The 16299-nt window shown below is 46.5% G+C and overlaps 1 protein-coding gene across 2 annotated transcripts in view; it reads left to right on the forward strand.

The window, feature by feature from the left end:
- Positions 1-2169: 2169 nt before the first annotated feature.
- Positions 2170-16299, forward strand: part of TGFB2 (transforming growth factor beta 2) — an 81749-nt gene continuing 67619 nt past the window's right edge. For both annotated transcript variants that reach the window (XM_082857873.1, XM_082857874.1), the window contains exon 1: positions 2170-2736. In XM_082857873.1, the coding sequence (XP_082713999.1) occupies positions 2391-2736 (346 nt within the window). In that variant the 5' untranslated portion in view covers positions 2170-2390. The remainder of the gene's footprint in view (positions 2737-16299) is intronic.

The following is a 16299-nucleotide window of genomic DNA, read 5'->3' on the forward strand; positions in this document are numbered from 1 at the left end:
TGAACTAGGGAGTGATATAGTGGCTTCGAGTTTGGGGGAAAGCGCAACAGAGTTTCCAGTTTAAATCAGCTGTCTAGTCGGTATGGCCACCATCATGATGAAATGAAAATGTTGACTTTGAGTAACTAAAGGTAAAAGAAAAGGAAAAGGGAAAAGTGAACGGGGGCAAGAATTGTTTTCGTGTTTATCTAATTCGGACTAGGTTGAAATAGAAATGTCAAGTTATGAGTAGTGCATAACAGCGACATCAAGCACCTAACATCCCAGCTTCCTGATACATGCTGTGGAAAAAATGAAGTTGATTGCTAAAGTCTAGCTGGGGAAGAAGGTGAAGAGAAAGCCATGTCAAGATGTGGCTTAGGCAGCAAATGAAGAAGATAGCCATTCATTCAAACAGTAAAATAAATATAATTCATTCTCCAGGTGCAGAAGAGAGAGCTCTGTTTTCAGCCGTTCACAGTCAAATGCAGAACTAGGCTGTAAACAACAAACCATGATAGAATAAGCTTTAGGATAGAGGCACCAGCACGGTGCTATGGAATCTCAGACAGTGATGCCAGTAAAAAGCTAGGAGGCGGAGCTTGGATGACCTATCCCAGGGCTGGCCTGGCCCAGAGTCAACTGTTTGATGCTCATTTGCATGAGCGAGAGAGAGAGAGAGAGAAGACAATACAGGAGGGAAGACTTCCATTCTAGAGCAAGTGATCCCAACTGGGAGGCTGTGAGCGAGCGAGCCACACGAAGTAAAAATGGGAGGCTTGATCGCATGTCCTTCACCAGACGGGTCCAAAATGACTATATAAAGTAAATACCATAAATCACTGTTGTCAGGGCGCACGCCACCTCCTCCCTCCCTTCCCCACAGCCGTCCTCATTTCCACACCCCCTCAACGGTTCAGGGAGAGCTCGTGGTCTAAGTAAACGAGAGGACTTCTGACTGTAATCCTAGCACGTCACTTCGTTGAAGGCAAACACGTGGTTCAGAGAGAACTTATAAATCTCTCCTCCCAGGCAGGATCGTGATGTTATCTGCTGGCAGCAGAAGGTTCGCTCCGAGGGGAGCTCCAGAAGCTCCCGACCAGAGAGAGACAGAGAGGCAGGCAGAGGCAGCGGGAGAGATACAGAGAGACCGAGAGAGGCAGAGAGAGACACACACAGGGAAGAGCGAGAGCGCAAGTGAAGGAGGACTGGCGAGAGGGATGGAGAACCTAGGATAACGGTCTAGGGAGCCATTCGGGGGCAAACCGAGGGGCTGCCTGGCTGCAGAAAAGAGGAAAGAGAGGATCTACTGCAGGCTGCCTACTACCCTCGGCGAGAAAGCCCAAGTGGGAGAGAAACCAGGAGTGGGTGGGCAAGGGTGGGAGTCCAAGGGAACCCCTTCGCAACCCCCTAGGAATAAAACTCCCCTGTCGGCGCGTCCCGGGGCTGCCGCTGCGGTCCGCGGGGGGCGAAAGCCACGGCGGCGGCCGCCGCTCGTCTGTTGCCGGGTTGGCGTTTCGAGCGAGAGGAGAAGGAGCAGAAGGAGGGAGCTGGAGGCCGGACGCGTTCGCCAGCGGCGGCGGCGGCGGCAACGTGGAGTGACCGGGCGGGTCGGCGCGCCGGCCGGGGTGTCGGCCCCCGCGCGCACCTCCGGGAGCAGGATCCTCGCCGCGGCCCCCGCAGCCCCCGCCAGACGCGGCCGAGCCCCGGGCGCAGCGCGAAGCGCTCCCGCCTCCCCGCCGGGGCCGGGCTCGCTCCCAGCGCGCGCACACGGGCGCGCGCGCGCGCACACTCACACACACACTCACACACGTGTGCGCCCCTCCGCTCCGGAGCTGCTGCTGCTCCTGCTTTCAGCGCCGTAGTGGAAGGCAGGGCCGCGCCGCTCCTTCTTTAAATATATAAATTGGAGCCGGCCGGCCTCGGCCGCCCCCCTGACAGCGCTGCCCGCGGCCCTCCCGCCGGCGCTCCCGCTGCCAGCCCCGGGACCTTTTCATCTCTTCCCTTTTGGCCGGAGGAGCCGAGTTCGGATCCGCCACTCCGCACCCGAAACTGACACACTGAACTCCGTTTCCTCCTCCTAACTTTATTTCTGCCTAATAGCCACTCGTCTCTTTTTTTGCCCCCATCTCGGCGCTCCAAGAAAACTTTTGCTGACTCCCCCAAGTGAAGCTTCCCCCTTGCCCGTCGTGTATTAATATTTCCACTTGGGGAACGACTTGCCTTTTCTTTTTAAAGGAATTCAAGCAAGATAGCTTTTTCTCTCGGACATTGACTCCCGATTGTTTGCAAAAGTTTCGCATTAAAAAAAAAAATCTACCTGATCTGTACTTTGAGAGTTGTTGGTTTCTTTTTATTTTTCTTACTTTTTTACTTTTTTTAAAAAAAATTTTTCCACCTTAAAAAAAAAAATGCACTACTGTGTGCTGAGCGCTTTTCTTCTCCTGCATCTGGTCACGGTCGCGCTCAGCCTGTCTACCTGCAGCACGCTCGACATGGACCAGTTCATGCGCAAGAGGATCGAGGCGATCCGCGGACAGATCCTGAGCAAGCTGAAACTCACCAGCCCCCCAGAAGACTATCCCGAACCCGAGGAGGTCCCCCCGGAGGTGATTTCCATCTACAACAGCACGAGGGACTTGCTCCAGGAGAAGGCGAGCCGGAGGGCGGCCGCCTGCGAGCGCGAGCGGAGCGACGAGGAGTACTACGCCAAGGAGGTTTACAAAATAGACATGCCGCCCTTCTTCCCCTCGGAAAGTAAGTACCGCTCCCCGCTTCCACTCCCCGGGGCTTAGCGCTGCCCGAGGCTTCCAGAACCGCAGCCACTCCAGGGATCGCCCTGCCCTCTCCGGGTCCCAGCTCGCTCCTTCCCCTGCTCCTGTCCTCCGTCCCACCCACCTCCTTGCCAGTTGTGTGCTTGAGGACGTTAGGCTTTAAAACGTGGACTTGCGACTTTTAATTTTCTCCATTTCTCCCTTCCCCCAACGCCCCGTCTTTTATAAGGCGTTTTTCTCTTTTTTTCTCTTCCCTGGAATTCTCGACTCGGCCACCGGCTAGGAGTCAGCCCTCCTCTGTCAAACTTGGAGGCGCTCCCTGGGGCCGCGTTAAACCGGGAAACCTTGGTGGGTTTGTTTTCTTTGCTCCGATTGGCCTGAAGCCCGCCGAACTGGTGCACGAGGGGTTAAAAAAAAAAAGTGGCTCAAAACTAGCCTCTCCGGAAGGCGCCCCTTTCCGTGCCGACCTATCAGCTGATTCCCCAAGCCTTCCCTATTGTCTCTAAACTCCCCGAAAAATGTCAGCATCGCCAAGACAAAACCCGATCTGGAGACCCCTCCAAAAACCTACCTCCAACCCCTCAATTCTTGAATCTACTGCCTCGGCGAGGTGTTTACATTCCCCCTAAGGCGAGATCTTGTAACCACGTCCCCTTTTGATTTCACCTGGAATGGTAGAAAGGACAGCTTCGTTGCTGACTACGTTTAAAAGAGTTTTTCCTTCACGTTATTTTTTTCCGAATTCACTCAAACCTGCCTTCTTAAAGTCGCCGGTGTAGCAGATCCTTATTCTTATGCGTTTATCGTTTATCTTTCTCACTCTTGAGCCCGGTGTTCCCTGCCCTTTCATAGGCTTCCTGCAGTCACTTCGTTGCATTCCTAAATCTCAGCGTAGAAGACAGCCGATTTTTTTTTTTTTTAAACTGGCTTCTCTGAGGGCAGTGTCCTCAAAACCAGCTGGCATACAGTAGCAACGGGAGTGAATGATTGATTGTTGAGTTCTTTGAGGGGAAGGGAAGAGGGCAGTTAGCTTAGAATGATTTCCAAGTTCTTTAAAAAAAAAGAAAAGAAGAAGAAGCATATATTGATGCCCGAGAGGGTTAAATACCAGGAAGAAGAAAAAGAAAAAAAAAAAAAAAAAAGAGCTCCAACATTTGCCTATTCCAAATCCCAAGTCGTACACTTTTCATTGGTTGCCCATCTCTCTCCTCCCCTTTCCATGCCCTATATACTCCCTGGCAGCCTTCACAACGTCTCTGTGTCTTGCCTACAGAGATAATATGGCCATCTTGGTAATTTTATCCTAAAGGTTCTAATTGCAGGGTGGTGCTTTCCTTTTTGAATATTTATATTTAGTTTGACAAGTCGTAGTTCCGGGACTTGCCATGTCTTGTATTTGATGGTCTCACATTGTCAGCTGAAGTATCCAACCCCAGGCTTCCTGGCGACCTCTGTTTTGCTGCAGCATCATCTCTTCTTGTTTAAGGGCAGAGCTGAGGCAGGAGATCCTGGCAAGCAGGATGATTTTATTATTGTAATTACGTCACCATCCACAACAATGGTGATAAATACACTCCACCCTGGTGATTCCCCCCCGGGGAGTGAAGGAAAGCTTTCTACCTGGGGTGGAGCCATGAAGGTAATTAGGAAAGAAAGTTCATTGTAATTAGTCCAAAATCTTTGAGACCCAACAGGGAGTTGAGTCAGTTTGCTTTCTCTAGCACGTGCAACCATTTGGGCAGGCGGGCAGTTATGTTATGTAGAACTAGAACAAGCCAAGCCTTCAATGTTTACCTGCAACAGCTCTCATGAATTGCTGGCATTTTCATAACAGAGAGGAGGTCTGATCCCTTCGTGAGATAGGTGTGGAAAGAGCAAATTACCCAAGAGGGTGTTCATTCTTTGTTCTTCAAGCACTCTTCAGTCTAAAGAACTGAGGTGATCCCACGCAAGATTATCGTCATCACCAAATTGGAGAAAATTCTCAAATTATTAGTATTTCAGAGGTTGGCATCTCAGGTGCGTGTGTGGATTCCCTTCTGCTTCCTCTCCCAGCTACCAAAGAAATGAAAGCCTCTGATCAGTGCAGGATAAAATATAAACTATCAGTCTTCCTACAAAGAGTGCAGGCTTCTTAAAGCCTTAAAGGAAATTTAGGAGCAGAAAGCCTTATTAATAGCAGATTTGATACTACTGTGCTAGGACTGTGGATAATTTTATAGAAAGTAGGTTAACTGATTTTCCAGTACTTTCTAGTTATACTGGAATATAGTGAACCCTTCCAAAAAAAAGGAAGAAAAGAAAAAAAAATCACTCCACCATATTTTTAAAGGGCAAACGGAAAGGACAGCATTGGCTTATATACCAGCTTTCCCTCTTTAGGACCTTTCCACCTAACTTTTAACTCGGTCCTCCCTGAAGAGACGGTGGGGAGGAAGTGTGCCTGTCATTTCTTGAAGGGAATCTGCAGCGGGTCATAAGCCCCAGAGATAAAGGCATGGGAAAGATCACTGGTTCACTTTTTTTTTTTTTTTTTAACATCTTTATTGGAGTATAATTGCTTTACAATGGTATGTTAGTTTCAGCTTCACAACAAAATGAGTCAGTTATATATATACATATATTCCCATATCTCTTCCCGCTTGCGTCTCCCTCCCTCCCACCCTCCCTATCCCACCCCTCCAGGCGGTCACAAAGCACCGAGCTGATCTCCCTGTGCTATGCGGCTGCTTCCCACTAGCTATCTACCTTACGTTTGGTAGTGTATATATACAATGGAATATTACTCAGCCATAAAAAGAGACGAAATTGAGCTATTTGTAATGAGGTGGATAGACCTAGAGTCTGTCATACAGAGTGAAGTAAGTCAGAAAGAGAGAGACAAATACCGTATGCTAACACATATATATGGAATTTAAAAAGAAAAAATGTCATGAAAAACCTAGGGGTGAAACAGGAATAAAGACACAGACTTACTAGAGAATGGACTTGAGGCTATGGGGAGGGGGAAGGGTAAACGGTGACAAAGCGATAAAGAGACATGGACATATATACACTGGTTCACTTTTTACCACCAACTTATTAGCGTTCAGGGAGTGACTTCAGCTCAAATATTACAAATATGCTCTAACCGTGCTCAATGAGCTATATATCATTACAGATTGTTGGTAGCCCTTTGCAGGACGTTTTATACAGTTCAGACAAAATGTTTTTAGCAATGTGGAGTTTTAAAAGTAAAAATATAAGAGATATTGTATATGCCTTCAGGCATATTTTGTCTTAAATATTATCCTTGGCCCAGCGTACTATATAAATACAGTAAATATGAATAGAACTGGCCAGGTGCCAATCTCCTAGGATGAATTTTAGTCAAGAAGGTATTTATGGGATATAAATAATACTGTGTCAACATTTGAAGAAGGGATCTGATTAGTTTTGAATTTATTCGTATTGATCTTTTCACATGCTGTTAGTTTAAGGCTCAAAGTGGAGTTATGCTAAGGTTTACCCATACTTTACCCAGTGGGAATTAGTGGACTTCTCGTCCTTTTGACAATCCACTTGAACTTCAAGCACATCTATTCAAAAGACACTGTACAGGGCTTTAGAAATTTAGAAAGAGTGATTCCACATAACAGAGTAAGAATCCAAGTGATTAACAATTAAAATATGTAGACCCTTCGACAGTCAAAAAAATAAAAAGGAAGAGACAAAATTTTATTTTCTTTCTTTCGCCTCTCTCTTCCATGTAACAAATCAGGCACGTGTTGTGGTTCTAACTGTGGTGATTTTGTCCTTTCCCCCGCCCACACCCTCAGGGAACATTTGGCAATGTCTGGAGACATTTTGGGTTGTCATGATTGGGAGTGGAAGGGCCAGGGAGGTTGCTTACCATTCTTGAATGCACAGGAAAGGTCCCTTTTCCACCCGCCACCCCCATACATCAAAGAATTATCCAGCTCCAAATGTCAGTAATCCCCACGTGGAGAAACCCGGTAACCCTGGGATTTATTTGCAGTTGCTGAATTCTGCTAGTAGTACCATTTCCAAAGTAATAATCTGAAAGTAAAACATCTTTATCATCAAAAGGACATTAACATGGAATAGAAAGATAATCAGAAACTTTTCTTAAGTAAGTGGGACTATGAATTTGACTCTTTGGTATGGTGTATACTTCATTATTATGATCTTAAAGGGCCTAAATTAGAGGCATCAAAGGTTCCCATTCATTTAGCCTAAGTAAGGGTGTTGCTCCACCCATCTGTAACTTCAGTCAGCAGCAATGTGATATTAGTCAGGACAGAGCAAAAAAGAAGTGAGGGATTACCGTGGATTTTCCTTGCAAGGAAAATAAGCAGCTCATGTTAAGGAAGAGTGGAATCTCCAAGCTCAGCAACGGAAGAAAGTTGGTTTATTCTCTCATATTGAATTAGATAAACTAAAATATACAGCCTGAGACATTACGGTGAGGTTTCCTTTGTAATTGTTTCACATAAATGCTAAGCATTTAATACCAAGCAATCTCTTTTTCTATTTCCCCTGTAATTTTCCAAGTGAAATTGAGGAAGATAGAAAGCATACCAATAGCACTATGGTTTGTGGGGCGGGGGGGGGGGGGGGGGGGGTGGCGCGGAACGCAACGTAACATTCTATTCATGGATATATCTTTCTTTGTACACATTGCTGAACTGTCAGCCAATTGCCCGATGAAAGAAAATATTAGCAGTTGCTGGAACATAGTACTATTTTTGCTTGATGTTCAGGGATTTTTTTTCTGTTTCTTAAATTGAACTATAGTTGATTTACAATATTGTGTTAGTTTCAGGTATACAGCAAAGTGATAGGGATTTTATTTTTCAGATTCTCTGTGGATGTGTCAGAAAGAGGGACACAGAGAGAGAGAGAGACAGACTTGAACCCCTCCCCTAGACTTCCCCAATGATTGAGTTATTAATACACAGCAGACCCAACTTTAATTCCCCTACTTGTATTGCATCATTGCTTGTACTAACTCTAGTGCCTAATTGTGGTCGCGTTTAACTTTAGGCTCCGTTCTCTTCCAGGATTTTCTCTCTTTTCTTTCTTTTACTTTTCAAAGTCTAGCAAAACTCCTCAAAGAGATATACTGGTTATAACTGAAGTAGTTGGGCCGTCTTTGTTGCCAAGGGAGGCCGGTCTCCTCTCCTGAGGAGTCCCCACTGGATGGAGGCTGGGCTTTGTGAAGCTGGAGGGGGAGATGGGGACCAGCTGACCTGGCAGAGGCTCCGGGAGCCTTCTGTGTCTCCACAGCGACCCCTGGGGTCTACTCAAGGAGCTTCACTTTTTGAACGATGCCTTCTCCCTGGTGAAGAGATGCTGATGTAACCCCAGTCACAGCATCCTTCATATAAAAAGATATGAAAGAATGACAGATCCTGTTTCCTAGAGGAAACTGAGATGTGAGAAAAGGGCTAATGACTCACTGTTGATCCCATATCAAATCTGGGTTAGAACAAAGGAGGTCACTGACTTCTAGGCCTTTGCCCAGAGATTACAACACACTTCAAGCTGCATTTTTAGAAGTTTAGGGAAAATAGAGTGGAAGAGCCTGGCCCTGGGAGAGACGTACAAGCTGACCACCGAGGTGGGATTCTGGGGGGACTCCTCCCTCCCCGCCGCCACCCCCAGCCCTTTACAGGTTCAGTATTAAGGTGATCCAGGAGCAAAGAACCTGCAGGCAAGAGCTCTGCAAACAGCCCTGTCAGCTCTCCTGATATAGCATTTCCGGTCCTCAGGGATCCTGGAGAGAGGATGTGGATTTGCCAGATGTGCTCGCTCTCCTTAGGCAGCCCGACTGCCGAAGGGTGGATCCACTTTGCAGATTCTGAACAGCTTGATGAAATGTGCCTCTGGCCCGAGATAAACAAACGTTTCCATTGTCATTTTGAAACCATATGGTGTGCTTTGGGTTTTTAATATTTTTTCAACAAAGATACTTTTTAACCTAGGAATTCAGTGTTCTCCAGGTAGTTTCAATTTAATCACATACTAGGGATTCTCTGATGGGTTTGTTTAGGCGGAAAAGCTTGTTTCCATCCTGTGTTTGGGAGAAATTCGCCTCACGCTGCAGTCACAAGTGGGTTTTGGTGGCTGTCGTTGGTTTTGTTTCTTCTCTAACCTCTGATAGGTTAGAACTACACCGCACTGTGACCAGCACCTTGCTTCCGGATTGTCTTGGTGGCCTTGACCCTGCATCTGCACTCCCCCTTGACCACTTCCCCACAGGCTCTAAATTGCCTTCTTGTTCTTCTCTCTTCTGGAATATCTGTGTGTAGGGTGGTGAACTTCATTCAACCATGGCTCCATTTCTTCACTTGTAAAGATGAAGAAGATGCTGGCTTCCTAGGGTTGCAAAGGACTGACCGTGACCTGTGTAAAGACGCCCTGAGCTCTGCTTCTGGCACTTAGTAGACCCTCTTTGCATGCCAGCTACTAACCATTGATTCTCAGACACCACTGATTTAAAGGTACACTGTTATTTTATGTGCCACAGAGAAAGAAATATCACTGACAATTGACTATAACGTGCCATTGATTATGAGATATTAAAAGGAGATATGTTAAAGATATTCCAATATGATTCAAAGTGATGCCCTGGGGACCACTCCCACCAGCCTGGGATGTCTCGGGACCAACAACTCATTCATTTCCTAGTAAGTTCCACTCAGTAGATCTGTTTGCCTGGCTCCCTCGGATTGGTCCTTAGGTGACCTTTGCCACCTAAGGGGCTGGGAACAGAGACCGGCAGGGCTGGTAATCTAGCATGCCCAGCACTATCTAATCCTCATATAGGGAGGCCTTGAGGATCTAGGCTTCGTAGGTAAGATCTCAGATGTCTTAGATAATATCCAAGACCTTTCAGGGTCAGGCCCCTCCTCCTTGCTCAGCAGCCCCCCAACTAAATCCCCCCAAGAAAACTACACTCCAGCCAGATCACCCTCTTTTCCTTCACCCAAATGGGCCCTTTATTTCTGTGCCTCCAGCCCTTTGTTTATGTCATTTCTTCCACTTAGAGATCCATCTTTTAACACCTTTAAATACCCTTCAAGGTTTAGTTAGTACCATCTCCTTATGAGACCTTCGTCGACGTTCTTTGTCCTATTTAAGTAGCTCATCCTCTGCACTCTCACAATACTGATATTCATCTCTATCTCAGCCTCTTTTCTTTTGCTGTAGGTAAAATCTAGCTGTGTCCTGACCTGTCTTCTTCGTCGGTTTGTAAACTGCCTCAGAACAGGAACCCACTCTGACTTACCTATGTTCTTACAGCACGTTGTTGTTGCTCAATCAATGCTTAATAAAGGAATGAGCGTTTCCCTTTAGAGAATAAGATTGAGTTACCAGAAGAAGGATCAAGAGTTCAAAGCATTGGGGTTTCCCTGGTGGCGCAGTGGTTGGGAGTCCGCCTGCCGATGCAGGGGACGTGGGTTCGTGCCCCGGTCCGGGAGGATCCCACATGCCGCGGAGCGGCTGGGCCCGTGAGCCATGGCCGCTGAGCCTGCGCGTCCGGAGCCTGTGCTCCGCAACGGGAGAGGCCTCAACCGTGAGAGGCCCGCGTACCGCAAAAAAAAAAGAGTTCAAAGCATTGGACCGGGAGATATGGAGAGACAGAAATCTACTCACCTCCGTTATTGGGGACAATGTTCCTGATGGATCTTGTCCCTGTGCTGAAGGCAACACAGGCTTCTCAGAACCATTCATTTCCTGTTTCCAGTTTTGCAGATAAAAATGAAAACGATGGCGATAATGATGATGATGAAAGCGAACCCTCATTGGGTACATACTACGTGCCGAGCATAGTTTTAAATATTTTACACGCATGCACTTATTTCACACTCAAAAGTGACCCTATACGGTCCAGACTGGTATTTTCCCTGTGACGTATGAGGGCACGGCTATAACTGTTTCTATCAGCGATATCTTACTGGAAGTCAGACTTTTAGGTACCACAAGTAATAGAGGCCCCAAATAGAGACCAGGAAATGGAGAGCATGACTTTTCCTGCCCTCTTGCAAAACGATACAGTCCCTCCATGAAAGGGTGGTGACTCTCCTCACCTGGCAGGAATTACATGCATAGAAGCTCTGCATTCTTTCCCTCCAGAAGGACGTATACTTCTGAAGCCTTTCCTACCACCCTGGGTCTCTCTTCTTGCCTCTACCACATTCTTCCACTTTTATCTCTGCACTAGGTTGATACAAAAATTGTGATTTCTCAAGTCTCCTGGTCTTGATCTTGAACGGCAACCATTTTCTTCACAACATTTTTATAAATTTGATTGATAGGTGATTCGTCTTGTCTCTCGCAGAAACTTAATTTATTGAGGAAGGCAGGATGGTGTTGTACAGTGAGCACAGACCTGAGAGCCAGGCAGCCCCAAGAAGTGAAAGAAAGAGAATAAATAAAAGGGAATCGCACCAGAGGAATCTCAGAGGCTGAAAGGGAAGAGGGAGCATCAAAGACAGGAAGTCCTACTCCCGGCCAATGGCAGTTGTTAAAATGTGGTCTTGTTTGGGTTAGCAACTTGGCTGTCTCCGTGCAAGTTATTAAATCGGCCTCGTTGACATTTAAGTGGCTTCCTGCTGAATTCATATCCTACCTCTGCCATCACTGGCTTGGTGACCAGGCCGAAGCCCCTGCACTTAAGCTGATCTCAGTTTGTTCACTTGTCACGATGAAGAAGCTGATATCTGCCCCCTAGGGTTGTAGAGGATGGATGATGACATGCAAAGAAAGGCCAAGTGCGGCTGCTTCTGGTACCTAATAGGCTTGCTTTACACGGCAGCTATCATTCACTGAATCTCAAACGCTCTTGACTTTACAGTGCACCATTATTTTATATGCCACTTAAAAAGAAATATCATTGCCCAGTAATTGTAACGTGCCATTGATTCTAAGAGGGCATCAGGATTTTAGAGGTATGAAAATACGAAAAATACGTAAAATCAGTGAAGTCGCATAAATATTTGTGGATTGGGAGAATAGCGGTCCATGTGCATGTAGCAGAGTGCTGTGTCCTAGAAGCACATCGAAAATAAAATTAAGTGGGAACATGATATCTGCCCTCGGAAAACGTTTCTATTTAGTAAACTTTAAGAGCCTGCGACTGGTAATCGCCACCTCTGGCACCAGAAGCAGGAGGTCCACATCATGGATTCCTCCCAGCTGGAGTGTCTTACTGTGCACGCTCAGCGCATTAATATCCAGTTTTGATTTTTTTTTTTTTTTTTGACATCTCAAGATGTTACCAGTTGTTTCAAAGGGCCTTTACATTTCTAGGAAAAAAATGTTTAAAGTTATTTTTAACGGATCTCTCTGAGTACACGTATGAGTCACATAGCACTCACCTCTTTATCTTTCTGGGCCTTAAAGGTTGAAATCCAACAAAGGATGGGGGGAGGGTATTGCTCAGAAAAGGCTAACATGCAGAAGGGACTTGTGGGCAATGTGCCTCTGGGCTGGCGCGGCCCCTCCTCCCAGGCCCCCTGTCTCACCCGCTCCCCTGGGGAGAGGCTCTGTTAAGAAGGAAGCCAGGACGTTTGGACCTCCCTGCATCTCCGTGACCAGGCACCAGCCACAGCAGTTTCTTCACTGTCAGGCGACTCATTTAAAAGCAGACTTTAGCAGCAAAATGCCATTAGGGGGTAGAAGTCTCCCAGAGGAGGATGGATGGGAGGAAGGGGAGAGGGTAGTGGAGGAGTCACCACAAAGGGTTTGAGGAGGAAATGAAAACTTAGGAGGTGATGTCAGAGAGGAGAGGCCGTACTAGGCCCAGGGTAGCTGTTAACAGAGCAGAATGATCTCTGCGTGCGGTAGCATCCTGGCTTTCCTGGGGCGACCGAGTAAAACCACTCCGTTGGTATGAGAGGACGTTGCCGTCCAAGAGGAATCGAGTTTACTGGATTTAGCATCCGTTACAAGGAGGGAAAGCCTGCTGGTGCCCAGAAAGCTCTTCTGTGTGGACCAGCCCCCATCCCTTCATTCTCAAAAATGAGCCCTTGGATTTGGTTCTGCCTGATAAGTCAAAAATGTGGGGCTTAGATGTTCCTTTAATCACAACAACTTGAGGAACTTAAAGCAAATGGAAAATGCTTTCTGGATGTTACAAAGCCCAGACCTTCTGAAAATAGTTCAAATGCATTTCGAACGTCCCCAGGCAGCTGTTTGCGCTCACACTGGCACGTTGCACACAGCTCTGTCCACAGAGAAACTGTCACTCTCCCTTCGGGCCTTCCTCATGGCCTCCATGTCAGTAATTAGGAAGCAGGACGTTCCTGAGGGAGAGACGTGGTGTTTCTGAAAGGAGAGTCATGGGGCAGCTGTTGGAGAGTAAGGCTGCTTTTTTGGAGATGTTTGTTTCAGGAAGTGCTGTAGCATCTTTCCAGTCTCAAGGAAGAAAAAGAAAAATGTTGTGACTTTGACCTTGGCGCTCCGTTCATTTGGCTTTTGCTATCTAACCCACACCACACTGACAAATACCACATCTGTCTTGACAAGCTAGTTCACAAATAACTGCTCATTCATAACTTCAGGCTGTTGTAAGAATCCTTATTTGTTACTTCAGCTTGTGAACGAGAATGCACAGTTTGGTTTTGAGAAAGACATTGAAACGATCAGAAGTCCACTGGTCTTTGCAGATCTCAGGGGAAGCACTCTCTAAAAGAGAAGACCATATTTTTTAATGTGTTTTAAGAGCGCTAAAATATATTATTGCCCATAAATGGGAATTTTCTGGGAAATTTAATTTTTAAGTTTTGGAGTCATTTCTGTATTGGGAATTGAACACTTCTTAGACCAAATTCATCAGGGATTATTCTCTCTAGAGAATACACAGTCACTTTGTCATTCCTTCCACTGGGGGGGTTCATTCTTATAGGGTCATTTATTTCCCTATCCATTGACCTAATCTCATTTTCACTCAGCTTTGACAACTTAATGACCATGCCATTGAAGCTGTTTCTTCTTGTTTTATAATAAACTCATATAACTCAGTTGCTGGCTGAGAAAGGCCAGAATGGGGGCTGGCGGCGGGGGGCGGGAAAGGTAGATGACTTATTCTGATTCGACTTTAGAAGGAGAAAAAAAAAAGGAAAATCACAGACTGAGGACATTTCTTTGTAGAAGATGGATGATTTGGTAAAGGAACTGCCCACTTGGAGGTCTGTCAGGGTTTTCGGTTGGGGAGGTGTTTCTACATCCAAGTTCACACCTTAGCATCTGGGGCTCTGGAAGTTAAGGAGAGAGAAACAGAGGTGGGAGCTCTTACCCGGAAGTAGCTGGGCAGAACCAAAGGAGAATTATGGCTGTCACGTCAGGTTCTAAGGCAGCAGTTCTCACCCTGAGATATGTCTATTATATAGTCATTTCGATCTGAATAGTAACTTAGTCATTCACTCGTACCTCCCCGCAGTGTCAAGCCTTAGGTTGTTAAGTGTGTTAGTAGATTTCACTGGTCACGTCTGTGAACCAACCCACTCCTGAGCGAACGCTGTTTCACCTACTCAAATATTGCTTTTCTCCTCCATGGAATTAGGTGGCAGGTGCTGGTTTGTCTTGTAGAGAGAAATATTTCAGAAGAATTCCACTGTCAGAAAACATCACCATCAATAATGAAACTATGTGTATAAGGTCATGTCTAATTTCATTCATTCTTTGGCAATTGTATCAGGACTCTAGAAAGAGGGTCTTGAGCCAAGCTGACCCCGAGTCATTAGACACTGGGGATCAACGGTTTGCCCTTTCTCAGTAACATTTGCTGGGAATTCTCTAAGTGGAGTAGAAACTCACTATCATCCAGAGCTGGGAGGAAATGACGGTACCCACTTCCGGAGTTGCTGTTATCAGCGAGATGGTGTTTGCGTGGAGGGTGTTTGGGTGGAGGGCTGGGGAGGGGTTGAGGGGCAGGACTAATTTGATGGGGAGTTCACTGCAGCATTTTTAATGACATTTAATTCTGCTTAAGCTATCATTGCGTTAAGAATGGCTTTCTGGGCTTCCCTGGTGGCGCAGTGGTTGAGAGTCCGCCTGCCGACGCAGGGGACACGCGTTCGTGCCCCGGTCCGGGAAGATCCCACATGGCGCGGAGCGGCTGGGCCCGTGAGCCATGGCCGCTGAGCCTGCGCGTCCGGAGCCTGTGCTCCGCAACGGGAGAGGCCACAACAGTGAGAGGCCCGCGTACCGCAAAAAAAAAAAAAAAAAAAAAAAAAGAATGGCTTTCTCTCTGACTGAGAGGCGCTTTCACACTACATTCACACTACATAAAACCGTTACTCAGAGCAGGCAACTCTTAGGAGAGAACGGTTTCTCTGTGATCCACCTGGTTGGGTTGTTTTGAGGTCAGACGAGCTTTTTGTAAAAGGCCTTTCTAACCTCTAAGTCACAAAGGCCTATACCAGTGCTTCTTGAATTTTACCAAGCACAAGGATCACCTGGAGTGCTATGTGCGGATTCCCAAACCTTTGCCTGCTCCCCTCCATCCAGATTATTATTCAGTAGTTTTTGTTTGTTTGTTTTGTTTTTCTTGGCCGCGCTGCGCTGCGGGATCTTAGTTGCCCGACCAGGGATTGAACCCGGGCCCTCGGCGGTGAGAGCACGGAGTCCTAACCACTGCACCGCCAGGGAATTCCCAAGATTATTATCCTGTAGTTTTAAGGTGAGCTCCAGATAACTGCCTCTTGAAAGGAAGGCCAGGTGATTCCCAAGCAGGTAGTTCAGAAACTCACTCTGGAAACACTGTGTATTTGGGTTTTGTTGCTTTATTTCTTAGCTGTGTCGTCACAGGCAAAAATGAGTCCCAACACTTTTATAGTTAGCTTCATTGTTTCTTAGTTATTTTGTAAATGACCCATGCAAAAGTTTAATTCCAGGACTTTTTTTCTCTTATGACTTATGTGAGCCATACGAGTACCCCATTATTCATGACTGAGGGCCCAGGTAATTCTAAAAATTTTTATTTCTCTAGGACTACTCACGTCTCAGATTTTTCATAGGGTTTCATCTTTTAAAAAGCATTTCACATGGATGCCAAACCTTACTGATCTGCAAAAGTTTAGGCATACCGCAGTGCCACTTCAAACACATAGATGTTGAAAGTTGATTTTTACGAAAACTAGCAGTTACTTTCTTTGGCCTAAATCATCCCTATTTGCATCATTTATCGCTCCATCCAGTTCATGGGCTTAACTTCAGAGGCACTGTATCAGCACCAGAGCAGCCTGTCCTTTGGCCCTGCTTAAAAACAAACCAACCAACAAAACAAACAAACAGAAAAAGGAAGGGGAGGAAAGAAAGCATTTTAATCCTGTAGCTTGATGGCGGAGAGAGAGTAAACCAAAGGTGCATACCTGAGGACTGCAAGTTGGAAAGGACAAATCATGGCAGTTAGCTTGCCTCGTTTCCCCACAGACTTCGTTTGACCCCGGTGACCTGGGGCGATTTCAGGGATCCGGATTCCGGTAATAGAAGCATCCCTGTTTGGCACCACAACACCCACTGGCCTGAAGAAGGT

Source organism: Leucopleurus acutus (genome assembly GCF_964270905.1).
Source record: "Leucopleurus acutus genome assembly, chromosome: 2".
Classification (NCBI taxonomy): domain Eukaryota; kingdom Metazoa; phylum Chordata; class Mammalia; order Artiodactyla; family Delphinidae; genus Leucopleurus; species Leucopleurus acutus.